This window comes from Saccopteryx leptura, chromosome 2 (assembly GCF_036850995.1).
Source record: "Saccopteryx leptura isolate mSacLep1 chromosome 2, mSacLep1_pri_phased_curated, whole genome shotgun sequence".
Taxonomy (NCBI): domain Eukaryota; kingdom Metazoa; phylum Chordata; class Mammalia; order Chiroptera; family Emballonuridae; genus Saccopteryx; species Saccopteryx leptura.
The window spans coordinates 323336862-323352423 of NC_089504.1; the positions used below are offsets into that span (position 1 = coordinate 323336862).

General features: G+C 44.1%; 1 protein-coding gene across 1 annotated transcript in view; it reads right to left on the bottom strand.

The window, feature by feature from the left end:
- Positions 1–15562, bottom strand: part of TUBD1 (tubulin delta 1) — a 32993-nt gene that overhangs the window by 15962 nt on the left and 1469 nt on the right. The window contains exons 3-6 of the mRNA XM_066363140.1: positions 13542–13689; positions 11551–11767; positions 9925–10156; positions 6540–6704 (exon numbers count right to left, since the gene is read on the bottom strand). Coding sequence (XP_066219237.1) covers positions 6540–6704; positions 9925–10156; positions 11551–11767; positions 13542–13689 — 762 coding nt within the window. The remainder of the gene's footprint in view (positions 1–6539; positions 6705–9924; positions 10157–11550; positions 11768–13541; positions 13690–15562) is intronic.

The window sequence follows — 15562 nt, forward strand, 5'->3', positions numbered from 1 at the left end:
TGTTGTCTTGGCTGTTAGTTTTTTATTTGACAATCTAAGGGAAAAGAGTCAGTCAGGCACTGAATGTTTTAAAAATTCTTGTTGCCTGGCCTGTGCTGGTGCAGTGAATAGAGCCCTGACCTAGAACGCTGAGTTTGCCAGTTTGACACCCTGGGCTTCCTGGTCAAGGTGCATAAGACAAACAACCAATGAACAGCTAGAGTGAAGCAACTACTTCTTGTCCCCACCCCCTCTATAAAATCAATAAATAAAAATCTTAAAAAAAAATTCTTGCAGCGTACTAATTGAAAATCACTGTACTCGACCAGTGAGCACTGTGTGCCTTCCATTTACCAGTTTTGAAAGGGAGCTCCTACAGTATCCTGTGCCTGTTCTGCCAGGCTGTCGGGGGTCAGGGGAGGAACCACAGTCAAAGAACTAGACTCAAGAAATCTCACTTGAGGAGTATAAATGCAGACCCAGAATTGCTTTTAGATGACAAGATTCTGGACTTTAGGTTGATGCGCTAATGGGCTATAGCTTTTGTGGGCCAAGGGAGGGGTTCAATATATTCTACATATGGGAGCACATGACTCATTACGGGACAGAGGGCAAAGAGTGGTGGCCTGCTCCAAGATGATGCCCTCCCGATTCTTGCCTCCTGGAATTCATGCCCTTGTGTGGTCCCCTCTCACATGGGATAGGGCTAACCTTAATAACCAAAAGAAAGGGCCCTGGCTGGTTGGCTCAGTGGTAGACCGTCGGCCTGGCATACAGGAGTCCCGGGTTTGATTCCCGGCCAGGGCACACAGGAGAAGCACCCATCTGCTTCTCCACCCCTCCCCCTCTCCTTCCTCTCTGTCTCTCTCTTCCCCTCCCGCAGCCAAGGCTTCATTGGAGCAAAGGTGGCCCAGGCGCTGGGGATGGCTCTGTGGCCTCTGCCCTCAGGCGCTAGAATGGCTCTGGTTGCAACAGAGCAACGCCTCAGATAGGCAGAGCATCGCCCCCCTGGTGGGCATGTCGGGTGGATCCCGGTCAGGTGCATGCGGGAGTCTGTCTGACTGCCTCCCCGTTTCCAACTTCAGAAAAATACAAAAAAAATAAATAAATAATAACCAAAAGAAAGGACAGTGCAGACATGATGGTGTCTGACTTACAAAGCTAAGTCATTCAAGACATTGTAACTTCTGCTTGGCACCCTCTTGGATCATTCATACCTGCTGCTGCTGGGACGTGTGGAAACAGATGTAGTGCTGATGGCCATAATAATGGGTCAATCTTTATATAGAACAGTCTGGGAACTTATGAAGAGTTTTAAAGCTGTACTCAACTTGGTCAGTGACATATATACACACTTATACATATATATTCATAAATATATATATTTACATACACATTTATATGTTCAAAGTTTTTTTATAACCGTAATAAAAATGTTAACACCTAAAGTCCTTCACAGGAAATGACTAAGCAAATTGTGGTTTATTAACCTAAGAGTTCAGCACAGCACACCTGACACTACCCTTAGGAACACTGTGTTCCTTGAGATGTTAACAAGTATTGCTAGAAAAACAGGTATGTACTGTGGCCAAAAAATTCGGGAATCATTACTTTCAGATGTGAACTACCCACTTACCTCCAGGATAATCTAAAATCTGTGAGGTATTACAGGTAAATGTAGAAGAAATCCACTTTTATAGTATTGAATCCTAACTCATTATGATTGGTGGTAAAATATATGCCACAAAAATAATATACAGTAGTGATTTCCAGTTAAATATGACAGACTGAACATAACAGTTTACTGCCAGATTCTCCCCAAATCTTACTAACAAGACATACAGGTTTTTTGTTGTTTTTGTTTTAAAGGCATAAGCAAGAAGAAAGAGTATAGCAGAGGAGATAATGGCGGCAAAATTTTGGAAGCTGGAAAGAAAATGAACTAGCAGTTACTAATATAGCAACCAGGGAAAGCTGAAACTTCTGCCCACAGTGGAGGTCCTGGAAACAGGACAGGCATTTCTAAAAGAAGAAGAAACAGGAAGATTAGTTAAAAATCTATGCAAAGCAGAGAGAGCCCCAGACACTCCCACTCCCTAGAGAAGGGGGAGTGCACCATCCTAGAAGGTTTGTGCTTAGGAGAGGCGAAGCCACTGAGGTTCTGGCCTTAGGGACAGCACATGCTAGGCCACTGTTTCAGGCTCTAAAGATAGAGCAGTAAACAAAATAGATAAAAAAAAACTCCTTATGTTCCACTGAGATAAACCAAAGGTCCAGCCTGACCTGTGGTGGCACACTGGATAAAGCACTGACCTAGAACACTGAGTGAGGTCACTGGTTTGAAACCCTGGGCTTGCCTGGTCAAGGCACATAGGGAGTTGGTGTTTCCTGCTCCTCCCCCCTTCTCTCTCTCTCTCTCTCTCCTCTCTAAAATGAATAAATAAAATCTTTTTCAAAAGTTTTTCAAAAGAAAAAACCCAAAGGTCCACGCTAAGAAATCCAGAATGCTAAAAACAGAGAATCCCCTAAAAGATTTAAGAGAGAACAAAAAGGATTAGGAATAGAACTGATGAGGGACTTTTTAACACTAACGCTGGAAGCTGGAAGATAACAGAGCAATGCTGGCAAATGAGTAAAAATGATTCCCGACCTTGAATTCTGTACCTGGTGAAAGATTAATGATATTTGCAGCCCTATTTTTTTTTTCTTTTTTCAGTCTGGGGGAAGTCACTTTAATAAGCCTTTTGGTTACATACAAAGGCAAAGCCAAAATTCTATTCTAGAATGTTCAAGAAATCAGAGTAAAGTCACATAAACAGAATGAACACATACTATGTGTCAGATACAAATCTCAGCACTATACATTTATTACTCAATTAATTCTTCTAACAATCCTATTTCACAGATGAGGTGCAGAGTGGTTAAGTAATTTGCCCAAGATCTTACAAGTGAGTGACAGACTCTGGATTCAAACCCAGAAAGTCTGGCTCCACAGTGAGGTCTTCATGATGACAATCGCCTGTCTAGTTCAATAATGTAAAAAGGCCCTCTTCCATGTGACAGTGACATCACTGGGAATTCTGAGTCTAGGATTGGGGGTATGGATTATCAGTGCAGTGGTCAAGGGCACTTCCTTTGGGAACCGGTAAACTGGCCCCTATAAAATGCTGGCACACTGAGAAGAACAGTAACCATATAAAGTAACCCACCCGAGTCCCCATATCAATCCACCTAGAAATCTATGGCCAATTCCAGCATTTGCAAAATTCACAACCTGCAAGGGCCAGGCAGCACAGGTACTTGGGTGAAGCAGGACAGGTAATATACAATAGAGAGTGGTAGAGGCTGTGGCAAATTGAAACATCAAAATCTCCTCCAAAGAGACAATCATGATGGTGGGCCCCGCATGGTCAAGACTGTGAAGACAAGCCGAAAACTGTGAGACTAGAACCAGCTCCAAGGAATCATGAGAACAGACCTCTGAGGATCTTGGAGGCCCTACCGGAGGAACTGAGAAAACAGACACACCAAAGAGCCGAGAGAACAGTACAGCATTTAAACTATCTTCCCTGTACTCTTTCTTAGGAAGCTCCTGGAAGGAGTGGTTTGTCAATATGAAGAAATAAACCAGGAAACAGGAAGCTATAAAACCTAGGAAACAGGAGACAGAATACAGGATGGGGCAGAGATGCCAATGGCTGCTCATCAAGGCAGGAGAGCAGTCAGAGCAGACTAGAGCAGGATGCTGAAGGTCTCCCAGAGGAACATCACCAAGTAGGTGATTAAAGTATTAGAGCCCTGTCTGGGTAGCTCAGTTGGTTAGAGCATCGTCCCTGTTCAGGTTGGATCTGGTCAGGGCACATAAAAGAAACCACCAATGGATACAAATATAAGTGAAACACCAAACTGATGTTTTTCTCTCTCTCCCTCTCTCTCCCTCCCTCTCTCTTAAAACAACTAATCAATAATTTAAACATGAAAATATTAATTACTTGGTGGGTCTGAACACATTGAGAAGGGATTCATTTTTATGGAAAAGTTTAGGGATAGATTAGTGATAGGCGCATAGACTTTTGACCAAATAAATATAATTGTTAACTCCAGGAGGAAAAAAATAAACTGTATATGAAATAAAATGTAATCTGTGGCCTGAGCAGGCAGTGGCGCAGTGGCTGGAGTGTTGGACTGGGATGCTGAGGACACAGATTTGAAACCCCAAGGTTGCTGGCTTGAGTGTGGGCTCATCCGGCTTGAGCACGGGCTCACCAGCTTGAGCACGGGGTTGGAAGCTTGAGCGTGGGATCATAGACATGATCCATGGTCACTGGCTTGAAGCCCAAGGTCACTGGCTTGAGCAAGGGGTCACTCACTCTGCTGGAGCCCCCCAGTCAAGGCACATATGAGAAAGTAACCAATGAACAATTAAGATACCACAATGAAGAATTGATGCTTCTCATCTCTCTCCCTTCCAGTCTGTCTGTTCTTGTCTGTCTGTCTCTCACTAAAAAAAAAAGTAATCTGTGTATAGAGTACAACTCAACTGTGAATAATATTTATGTAACAAAAGTAATTTAAAGCCTGGCCAGTTGGCTCACGGTAGAGTGAGATGTCTCGGGTTTGATTCTTAGGGCACATAGGAGAAGCGATCATCATCTGCTTCTTTATCCCTCCCATTCCCCTCCCTTCCCCCCCCTTCTCCTCCAGCAGCCATGGCTCAACTAGTTTGAGCACATTGGCCCCGGGTGCTGAGGACGGCTCCGTGGAGCCTATACCTCAGGCACTAAAAATAGGTCTGTTGTGAGCATGCCCCAGATGGGCAGAGCATTGGCCCTAGACGGGTTGCTGGGTAGATCCCAGGTGGGAGTATGCAGGAGTCTGTCTATCTCCCCTTCTCTCACTTGGAAAAGAAAAAAAAAAAGTAAGTTAAACACTGAAAACTGATCTAACTTCAAAGTGTGTGTGTGTGTGTGTGTGTGTGTGTGTGTGTGTGTGTGTGTGTGTAGGGGGTATGAGAAGGTTCCATCCTCAACTTTCACATTAGGAAGGCAACTGATAATGTCTGATCACAGAAAGGCCCTGGCCGGTTAGCCAGGAGTTAAGACCATCGTTCTGAAACGACAAAGTTGTACGTTTGTAGGTTTGATCTCTGGTCAGGGCACCTGTGGGAGGCAACAAATGAATGCCTCCTTTCCGCCACCCTCCCTTCCTCCCTCTGTCTCTATCAGTAAATAAAGCCCTGGCCGGATAGCTTGCTTGGTTGGAGCACTGGCCTGGGATGCGAAGATTGTTGGTTCAATTCCCTGGTCACGGCACATACAGAAGCAGATATTCCTGTCTCTCTCAAAAACAAACAAACAAAAACCAAACAAAAAAGCCCCTGAAAAATAAATAACATAAGCAAGATATTTAGAAATATAGGTGCAAATTCCAGAAGCAGCAGCTAAAAACATTGAAAGTAGGGCATCAGCTGGGTTGTGGGGAAGCATAGGACAAGGGACTGCTCTTTTCCTCATAAATTCACGCAGGCTTTTTTAAAAATTGAGATATACACACAATGCAATCTATATAAACATAAAAATCTATAACATTTTATTTATAATATAAATCTGTAAAAACCAAAATGGGTTTAGGTATTCACTTAAGTGAGTTTTGACTACTTGATTTTTTGTTGTTGTTGTTTAGCGAGAGAGATAGACAGGAAGGGAGATGAGAAGCTTCAACTGGTAGTTGCTACACTTTAGTTGTTAATTGTTTCTTTTTTTTTGTTTTTTAGTGAGAGAGACAGGGACAGAGAGACAGGAATAGATAGGCAGGAAGGGAGATGAGAAACATCAACTCTTTGTTGTGACACCTTAGTTGTTCATTGATTGCTTTCTCATATGTGCCTTGACTGAGAGGCTCCAGCAGAGCAAGTGACCCCTTGCTCAAGCCAGTGACTTTTGGGCTCAAGCTAGTGAGCCCGTGCTCAAGCCAGATGAGCCTGCATTCAAGCCAGTGACCTTGGGGATTTGAACCTGGGTCCTCTGCATCCTAGTATGATGCTCTATCCACTGTGCCACCGCCTGGTCAGGCTGTTTTCTCATATGTGCCTTGACCAGGGGACTCTAGGTAAGCCAATGACCCTTTGCTCAAGCCAGCGACCATGGGGTCATGTCTATGATCCCACGCTCAAGCTGGCATCCCTTGCTCAAGCCAGATAAGCCCGCACTCAAGCCAGCAAACTCAGGGTTTCGAACCTGGGTCCTCAGCATCCCAGGCCGATACTCTATCCTCTGTGCCACACCTGGTCAGACTTGACTGCTTGATTTTTAAAAAACTCTTCATATATTACTTTGATAAAAAATAAAATAAATGTGACACTTATCTGAAACTTTTTTGGGAAGTGACACTGTGAACTGATTAAGAAGCCCTGCTGGGAAGTCCTGGTGAGTTTTTGCAGGCGCCTCCCTGGCCAGAAGAAGGGACCATTATTTGAACTGGCCCAAGCCAGTTTATATTGAGAACTCCAGGACAGGCATTCTTCCCAGCTTGTGGGCTACATATTTTTAAATACCCTTTACCTTCTTCCATTTTTGCATTAGAAATGAGCATCTGTCTCAAATGCTTGAGGAGGCCAGCCCAAGTAAACGTGCTGTATGCCAGTGAGTTCTCAGACATTTGAGGAATGTTACGAATACCCAGCATCTTGAATTCAGGATGAGGAACTAAATTCTCCATTAAGTCTCCTGCAAAGAAAAAAAAAACCACATTTAAACAAAAAATTTAACTCCACATTGTTCCCACTGGCCTAAATGCAACCATGATTTGATGGTCTTTTCTCCTCCAAGGCTAAAATTGCTTAAATTTTAAAATGTGAATAAAATTTCAGAGACAGTCTAGTACAGGCTATGTATCCGCTTCATTTTGGCACCAATTTTAGCATGAATGATAAACAACACTTTGCCAAAAAGGAAACAAGAGTTTAGAAGCCAAGTAACTGGAAGTATGAAAAAAATATTTAGTTATACCCCAGGAAAACAAAGTAAGAATGAGACTTAATATGCTTTTATAATCATTCTGTATTCACTAAATATTCCTTTAGAAATTTTCCTAGATTCCTGATTGATTTCATCCAGTTAAATGACATTCAGAACTGTGAGAAACAGATTTCTGTAGTTTACATGTCACCCAGCCTATGGCGTTTTTGTTACAGCAGCTGGAAGGTGGCTAATTGACAGAGGTCTCGCCTTCTCATCCATCAGATTTCCCCTTTCTTCACGTCCCTCCTCACGCAGCTCCTTGCCCCTCTGTTTCTTTGTCAAATCTTTCTGGTGAAAAATCCAGTCTTGGATCAGCCCCGTGCCTCACATTCTCTGTGCCTTCAAGGCATAAATATAGAAAACAGCCCCTCAAAAAGAAAGTCACCCCACATGGCAGACTAGGACCGCTCAGAATTCACAATCACCAGTTGCTCTGTTGAGAAGGTGATGTCTCCTCAAATCCCTGAGCAGAAATATGTGGGTATCTGAGGTCTTTAGTGGACCTGAGTTGTTTTTTTTTGTTTTTGTTTTTTTTTCTGTATTTTTCTGAAGCTGGAAACGGGGAGAGACAGACAGACTCCCGCATGCGCCCGACCGGGATCCACCCGGCATGCCCACCAGGGGCGACGCTCTGCCCACCAGGGGGCGATGCTCTGACCCTCCGGGGCGTCGCCATGTCGCGACCAGAGCCACTCTAGCGCCTGGGGCAGAGGCCAAGGAGCCATCCCCAGCGCCCAGGCCATCTCTGCTCCAATGGAGCCTCGGCTGCGGGAGGGGAAGAGAGAGACAGAGAGGAAGGAGAGGGGGAGGGGTGGAGAAGCAGATGGGCGCCTCTCCTGTGTGCCCTGGCGGGGAATCGAACCCGGCACTTCTGCACGCCAGGCCGACGCTCTACCACTGAGCCAACCGGCCAGGGCCTGGACCTGAGTTTTAAAAGTTGAGCAACTGGCCCTGGCCGGTTGGCTCAGCAGTAGAGCGTCGGCCTAGCGTGCGGAGGACCCGGGTTCGATTCCCGGCCAGGGCACACAGGAGAAGCGCCCATTTGCTTCTCCACCCCTCCGCCGTGCTTTCCTCTCTGTCTCTCTCTTCCCCTCCCGCAGCCAAGGCTCCACTGGAGCAAAGATGGCCCGGGCGCTGGGGATGGCTCTGTGGCCTCTGCCTCAGGCGCTAGAGTGGCTCTGGTCGCAACATGGCGACGCCCAGGATGGGCAGAGCATCGCCCCCTGGTGGGCAGAGCGTCGCCCCCTGGTGGGCGTGCCGGGTGGATCCCGGTCGGGCGCATGCGGGAGTCTGTCTGACTGTCTCTCCCTGTTTCCAGCTTCAGAAAAATGAAAAAGAAAAAAAAAAAAAAAAAAAAAAGTTGAGCAACTGAGGGACAGAGGAAGAAACAGGCTCCTGGGGGAAAGCTAAGAGACTTGTTTTAGATACAGTATGTTTGGAATGTCCATGAAATGTGTATAGATAGATGTCAGGAAGGCTACTGGATGTAGAAATCTGGAGCTTAGGGAATTGATCAGAGTTGGAGATACGTGGTAGGTTGGAGGATACAAATGGTGTTTAAAGCCATGGAACCAGGAAGAGGGTCCAAGACTCGCATTTAGAGCTTGGAAAAAGGAGAGAAAAAAAGGGAATACAATGAGTAGTCATGGAGATGGGAGAAAACCAGGAGGGGGCTGCCTGACCTGTGGTGGCGCAGTGGATAAAGCGTCGACCTGGAAATGCTGAGGTCACCGGTTCAAAACCCTGGGCTTGCCTGGTCAAGGCACATATGGGAGTTGATGCTTCCAGCTCCTCCCCACCTTCTCTCTCTGTCTCTCTCCTCTCTCTCCCTCTCAGTCTCTCTCTCTCCCTTTCTCTCTCCTCTCTAAAATGAATAAATAAAAAAAAAAATTAAAAAAAAAAAAAAAAAAGAAAAACCAGGAGGGGGCTATCACAAAAGACAAAAATGAAACTTGAAAGACAAGGGGTCAGCCATGTCAAGTTCTACTGAGAGATTGACAGCAATGAGGACAGTGAAGTAGCCACTGAATATGGCAATGTGGACATGTTTGTGACTTATAAAAAGCAATTTCAGGAAAGGGAAGGGGGTTAGAGTCAGAAGGAAAGTAGCATTAGGATCACCTTAAGACAGGAATGTCCTTATTGAGGTAAGCTTCTGTGTTTATCTCAAAAAATAAAAGAATAGAAAGAGGCTAGTTTGCCTTGTATTCATATGTAGTATCAGTTGAGAGATACTGACCCCCTGAACCACCAATGTCTGAGAGGTGGAGAAGTAGGGGAAGAGTGTAGCCAGATGACAGAGGCAGCACCTACAGGTCTGAGCACACTGATGAGATATGAGGACAGTGGGAAAAATCAGGTGATAGAAATTGGGGAGAAGGTGGTAGGAAAGAGAAGACAGGGAAAAAATGAAGAACCCATTCAGAACATGCTAAATTTGAAAAAGCAGAAGGCAATCAAGAAAATGGGAGAGGTAACTATTTGGGAAAGAGATTAGGACTGAGAAGGGGTATAGATTACAGAGTCATTTGAATCTAGATAATTTAAATTGATAAGGCACTGTTTGCCAAATAAACTGAATAAAAAATGGTGGGTTTCTTTATATGCTAAAAAAAAAAATGGACTTGTACACTTTAAATGGATGAAGTGTATGGTATGTGAAGTATATCTCAAAGTATAAAAAGAGAGAGAGAGGATGCTGAAGAAGAGAGTCAGTAAGTATCTACTACTATTCTGAGATTTTAGTAACTTCCCCAAACATTTCAGTAAGACAGTGCAGAGTGCCAAGCAGCTCTTTAGGAAGGCTTTTGAGATGAGGGAGAACAAGCATATCTTGAGGCAGAGAAGAGGAGCCATGAAAAAAGTAACTTTGAGGCTTTTAGAATGTTAAGACTTTCCTACCCGTAACATATAAGAGGGCAAATACCTAATGGATTTCTTCTGTAGTGAAATGAGCCTTCCTCAGAATAAGTAGGCTGGAACACACTTCCCAGCTGATGGGCAAGGACTTGGTTTATGTCGCTAAAGGAGATTTGCTTGATATTCATCAATTTTGCACAGATCTTATGAACAGCATCATTCTCATGAACAAGGAGGGCATCTGACGACCCGTATAAGTGAGAAAGAGTCAAAATGGAGTTGTAATTCTGAACAATAACCTGAAGAGAAAAAGATCAGAAATAAGAAAGGCAGGAAAGAATAGTGGTTAAGAGGGTGAATTCTAAGGGCACCCTATTGAATCAAATCCTGGCTCTGTCACTCTCTGGCTACACGATCTTGGACGAGTTATTTAATCTTTCTATGCCTCAGTTTCCTCATTTGTAAAATGGGGATAATAATTAGACCAGCTGCCTCTCGCCAGTTGGGTCAGTAGTAGAGCGTCAGCCCAGTGTGTGGATGTCTCAGGCTCAATTCCCGGTCAAGAAGGCACACAGGAGATGCACCCATCTGCTTCTCTACCCCTCCCCCTCTTGCTTCTCTCTCTCTCTCTCTTTCTCTCTCTCACCCCCTTGCCTTCCTGCAGCCATGGCTCAATTGGAGCAAGTTGGCCCCAGGCACTGAGAATGGTTCCATAGCCTCTGCTTCAGGCACTAGGAAGAGCCTGGCTACTGAGCAACGGAACAAGGCCCCTGATGGTCAGAGCATTGCCCTGTAGTGGGCTTGCCAGGTGGATCCCAGTCAGGGTACATGTGGGAATCTGTCTTTCTGCTTCCCTTCCTCTCACTGAATTTAATAATTATTATTATTCTACCAGTCTCCTACAGTTTTAAAGGTTGATGACAGAATGCATGTAAAGCACCTAGAACAGTGCCTTGTATACAGTAAGGGTTCAATAAATGGTGAGCATTATTATAACACTTTCTTCCTATATCATTTCCTATAGTGACTTATCTCACCTCATTTTATATGTAATTTCTCAAGTTCCCTGCTTTATAAAGTATACTGTAGCAGGAGGGACTAACCCAGGAATGGGTTCCTGCAAGAAAATGCACAATTGTCTTCTTTGAAATTTTTAAAAACTAGAACACATCATTTGTTTTGAAAAGTTTGAGCTAAGTTTAATTAATTGTTCATGTAAGTACCATATTGTATAATCACTCATGATGCAGTAACAACATTTCCAAAGAAAGGGTCAGATCAATCTTTTACCTACATGTATTTCAACTGCAAAGAATATAAAATATAAAAATTTCACTTGACCAGGTGGTGGCGCAGTGGATAGAGCATCGGACTGGGATGCAAAGGACCCAGGTTCAAGACCCCAAGGTCGCCAGCTTGAGCGTGGGCTCATCTGGCTTGAACAAAAAGCTCACCAGCTTGGACCCAAGGTCACTGGCTCAAGCAAGGGGTTATTCGTCTGCTGAAGGCCCGTGGTCAAAGCACATATGAGAAAGCAATCAATGAACAACTAAGGTCTCGCAACAAAAAACTGATGATTGATGCTTCTCATCTCTCTCCATTCCTGTCTGTCTGTTCCTATCTATCCCTTTCTCTGACTCTCTCTCTGTCCCTGTAAAAAAAATAAATAAAATTTCAATTAACGTGTTCATACCTCACCAGTTCCATAAGGCCATATAATGTGATTCATTTTCAAAGAGTTGGAATACTGATCTTGTAAATTTTGAGTAATGAAGGCTCCTAGCCCAGATCCTGTGCCTCCAGCCATACTCATTATGATGAAAAAACCACTCAAAGAGTCACATTTCTCTACTTCCTTTTGGATTAGATTCATTATAGATTCTTCATGCCTGGGTCCATGAACAGAGTAACTATGCAATGCAAAAGGAACAAACACAAACATTTCACAATTTAATCAGAGATAAGCAATGCAGAGAGAAAGATATATTATAGAGAAGGCTTCTTAAACCTATAAAAGTGAACTAATTCATGAAAGGCACAAAATTTAAAACACGTAAATTAAACATATTTAACAGGTAGGGTAGGACCACTGGAAGAGTGAATTTACTAGATATAGAAAATTCTGTTATAGGCCATTCTTTAGCTAGTGACTCCAATGACTAGGTTGTTCTGTAAGTTTACGGCAGGGGTCTTAAACTTGCGGCCCGCCGAACAATTTTGTGCAGCCCGCAGACTAATCCACGAAGTTCAAAATATTTTGGATAAAATTAAGTAAGCCTAGAGGCCTACTTGTATTTTTCATTTCTCTAGCATCCTAGCTAGATATTAGCTTAGTTAACAGCAGTTGTGATGCGAACTACAGTTTCTGGTCGTTTTGTGACACTGAGTAAACTGCATGTACGATTGTGCTTGTTGTACTGATTTTTTTTTGTTTTCAACTGCAGTGAGAAAAGTGTTGCGTAACAGTTGCCTTTTGTAGACCTGGTGCGGCCCGCCGAACGGCTGTGATCTTGCTCTGCGGCCCACATGCTGAGTTGAGTTTGAGACCCCTGGTTTATGGTATAATACAATATTCAATATTCCTAACAATGCTCTTAAAGCAGTGCTCACTACAGTTACCTAGGAAAGTTTTGAAAAATCCCAACATCTGGGCTTCATCCCATATCAACTCAATCAGAATTTCTGAATAGAGTCCTAGGCACTGGAATCTTCCAGAGAATCCTAGGAAATACTACTGCCTTGTCATGACCCAGAGCAACTCGTAATTGTGCAGGTCTTGAGTGGGAACGATGGAGGATTAGAAAATAAACACAGAGAGAAAAAGGATGGGATCGGAAGGCTTCATTGCCAAGCTGTCCCAAAACACTTGATATTTATAGTGTGAGAGCAAAGCCACTTGCAAAACAAAGAGATCTCTGATACAAAGTCACATTTCTGAGGCAAACCAAGAATTCTCCCAAGTGCAGAAAACCCCCCACCATTCATAACATCTTAAATTCACAAAACAAAAGGTAAAAAGAAAACTGCCTCCAGTCTCTTCGAGGGACATGGGGGATGGGACGAGTAGTGCCCGGGCAATTAAAACCAGCAGCCTCACAGCTAACATGGAGGTGTGGGGAAAGGCATGTAAATTGCCCTTACCAGCTTAATCAAAAAATCAGAGGCTATGGGAAAGAGCTTAGCTCTTAGCAGCTTAACCCTTAAACTGCAGGGATCTTTGTCAGTTTACAGCCTCCCACAGCCTCTAGCAACCTAATCAAGCAAGTGAGGTGGGGGGATGGGCAGCAAGGACCCTGTCAGCTTACTGCCAGTCCCCCACACCTCTGTCCCCCACAAATCTAAACTGCAAGGACTCTGTCAGCTTGCAGCCTGTTTACCACAATGCCTCATTGTATTCCCTATTAGCTGGAATCCCTGCCAGATAAAGATATTAGGTCGATAGTAAATTAGTTGCAGAATGAAAATGAAGAAGTAGAAAACACTGCTGTAACTCTAAGAGATCTGTGTTTTCATCATTACCTGGATCTGAAGCACAGACATACCTGAAATAGAATGAGAGCTTCTGTTGGGTAAAGTCACAGCAATTTCAAGATAATGTGCTTGGTGTGTCAGCCATTAAATTTTAACTGTTAATTGACTATGTAGCTGTATCTAAAGTAAAAAATTATGATGAATTATTCTTACCCATATGCCCAGTTGTTTCCAGAACCTTGTTTTTGACAGAAGCATGATTGCTGGCTATATTTCCATCGGCCAGACTGAGCAGCCTTTGATAGTGTTTGATTAATAACTTTAGGTTCCATGTCAACAAGTACTGCCCGGGCAATTGAAACTAGAGAGGGGGTAAAAATCAAAAGAATAATATTTCATATGTCTTATTTGGATTAACACAGTGTATAAACTTCTAAGTCCTGCCCCCTACAAATCCAAAATTTGAGGATACACAGATTTGTCATACTGCTTTGAAATCGAGGTGGCCCTGGCAAGACAACTCAGCTGATTAGAGCATCGCTCCAGAACTCAGAGGTTGCTAGTTCGATTCCTGGTCAAGGCACATAGAGGAGCATATTGATGTTCCTGTCTCTCTTCCCCGCTTCCCCTTCCTCTCTCTCTCTCTAAAATCAATACGATGAACATAAAAAGAAAGAAATCAAGGTGGGCAGTAGCAGGTGTATGCAAATGGTTCATGATGCCTAGCATTCTGTTAAGCAGGATGAATCACTGTGAGCTAAAATGATCACTGGGTCAGTTCTACAAATCTGGCTTACAATGTGCCAGGTACTGTGCTGGGAACACAGAGATGAAGACAACAGCAGCCCAGCCCTAGAAGACTAGGTGGGGAGATGAAACAATCATTATATCATGTGATGACCCATGACAAATCCATACAAACAGAGTAGTACATTCAGAAGTACAAAGTACTGTGAGCACAACAAGCAGTTCAGGATTGCGGAAGCAGAAGATGGTTAAGCAAGGAGTAGAAGTGATGGATGGAGATGGAAAGCAGGTAGAGGTCAGATCTTGGAAGTCCTTGTATGTCATTCTAAAAAGCTTGAATTTTTTTTTTTTTTAGGCAGTATGAAACCACTGAAAATATTCAAGCAGGCGAGGAACAGTCAGATGTCTTTTTTTTTTTGCACCTTTCGGAAGCTGGAAACGGGGAGGCAGTCAGACAGACTCCCGCATGCGCCCGACCAGGATCCACCCGGCACGTCCACCAGGGGGCGATGCTCTGCCCATCTGGGGCGTTGCTCTGTTGCAACCAGAGCCATTCTAGCGCCTGCGGTAGAGGCCACAGAGCCATCCTCAGCGCCTGGGCCAACTTTGCTCCAATGGAGCCTCAGCTGTGGGAGGGGAAGAGAGAGACAGAAAGGAAGAAGGGGGGAGGGGTGGAGAAGCAGGTGGGTGTTTCTCCTGTGTGCCCTCGCCAGGAAACAAACCCGGGACTCCTGCACGCCAGGCCAACGCTCTACCACTGAGCCAACCGGCCAGGGCCTGATGTCTTTTTTAATACAGATGTGACAGATATAAGAGTCTAGGCAGGAAAACTCAGAAAGTATATATTGAAACAGCCTAGGTGAGAGAGGACAAGAGCCAGAACTAAGGCAATGACACTGAAAATGGAAAGGAAAGAAGAGTTTCAAGAGATATGTAGGAAGTAAATCAAGCAGATCTTAATGTTTGATCATTTGTCGGCAGTCAGAGCCCCAGTTTTAAAGGGAAGATAATGAATGCTCTGGGTACGGAGATGCAGAGTTTGAGGTACACTGGTGATGCAGGTGGAGATGTCCACTAATCTGTCTGTTGTCTGGAAGCAAGGCTTGGCTAGAGATCTGAGTCATTTGTGTAAAAGATATAGTGAATTATGAGAGTAACTGAAATTTCCCAGAGAGGACTACACAAGTGAGGACAGAGGAGAACCTGAGATGCAACCACAGGAGAAAGGTTCAGATAGTAAGAAGAAGTTTCAAGGAGGGAGTTTTATAGTTAATGTATCAACTCTAGTAGAGAAGTAAAGTAAGTTAAGAAAACAGTCATTGGAGCCTGACCAGGCGGTAGCGCAGTGGATAGAGCATCTGACTGGGACACAGAGGAGCCAGGTTTGAAACCCTGGGGTCACCAGCTTGAGTGTGGGCTCATCAGCTTGAGTGCAGGGTCGCTGGCTTGAGCGTGGGATCATAGACATGACCCCATGGTCACTGGCT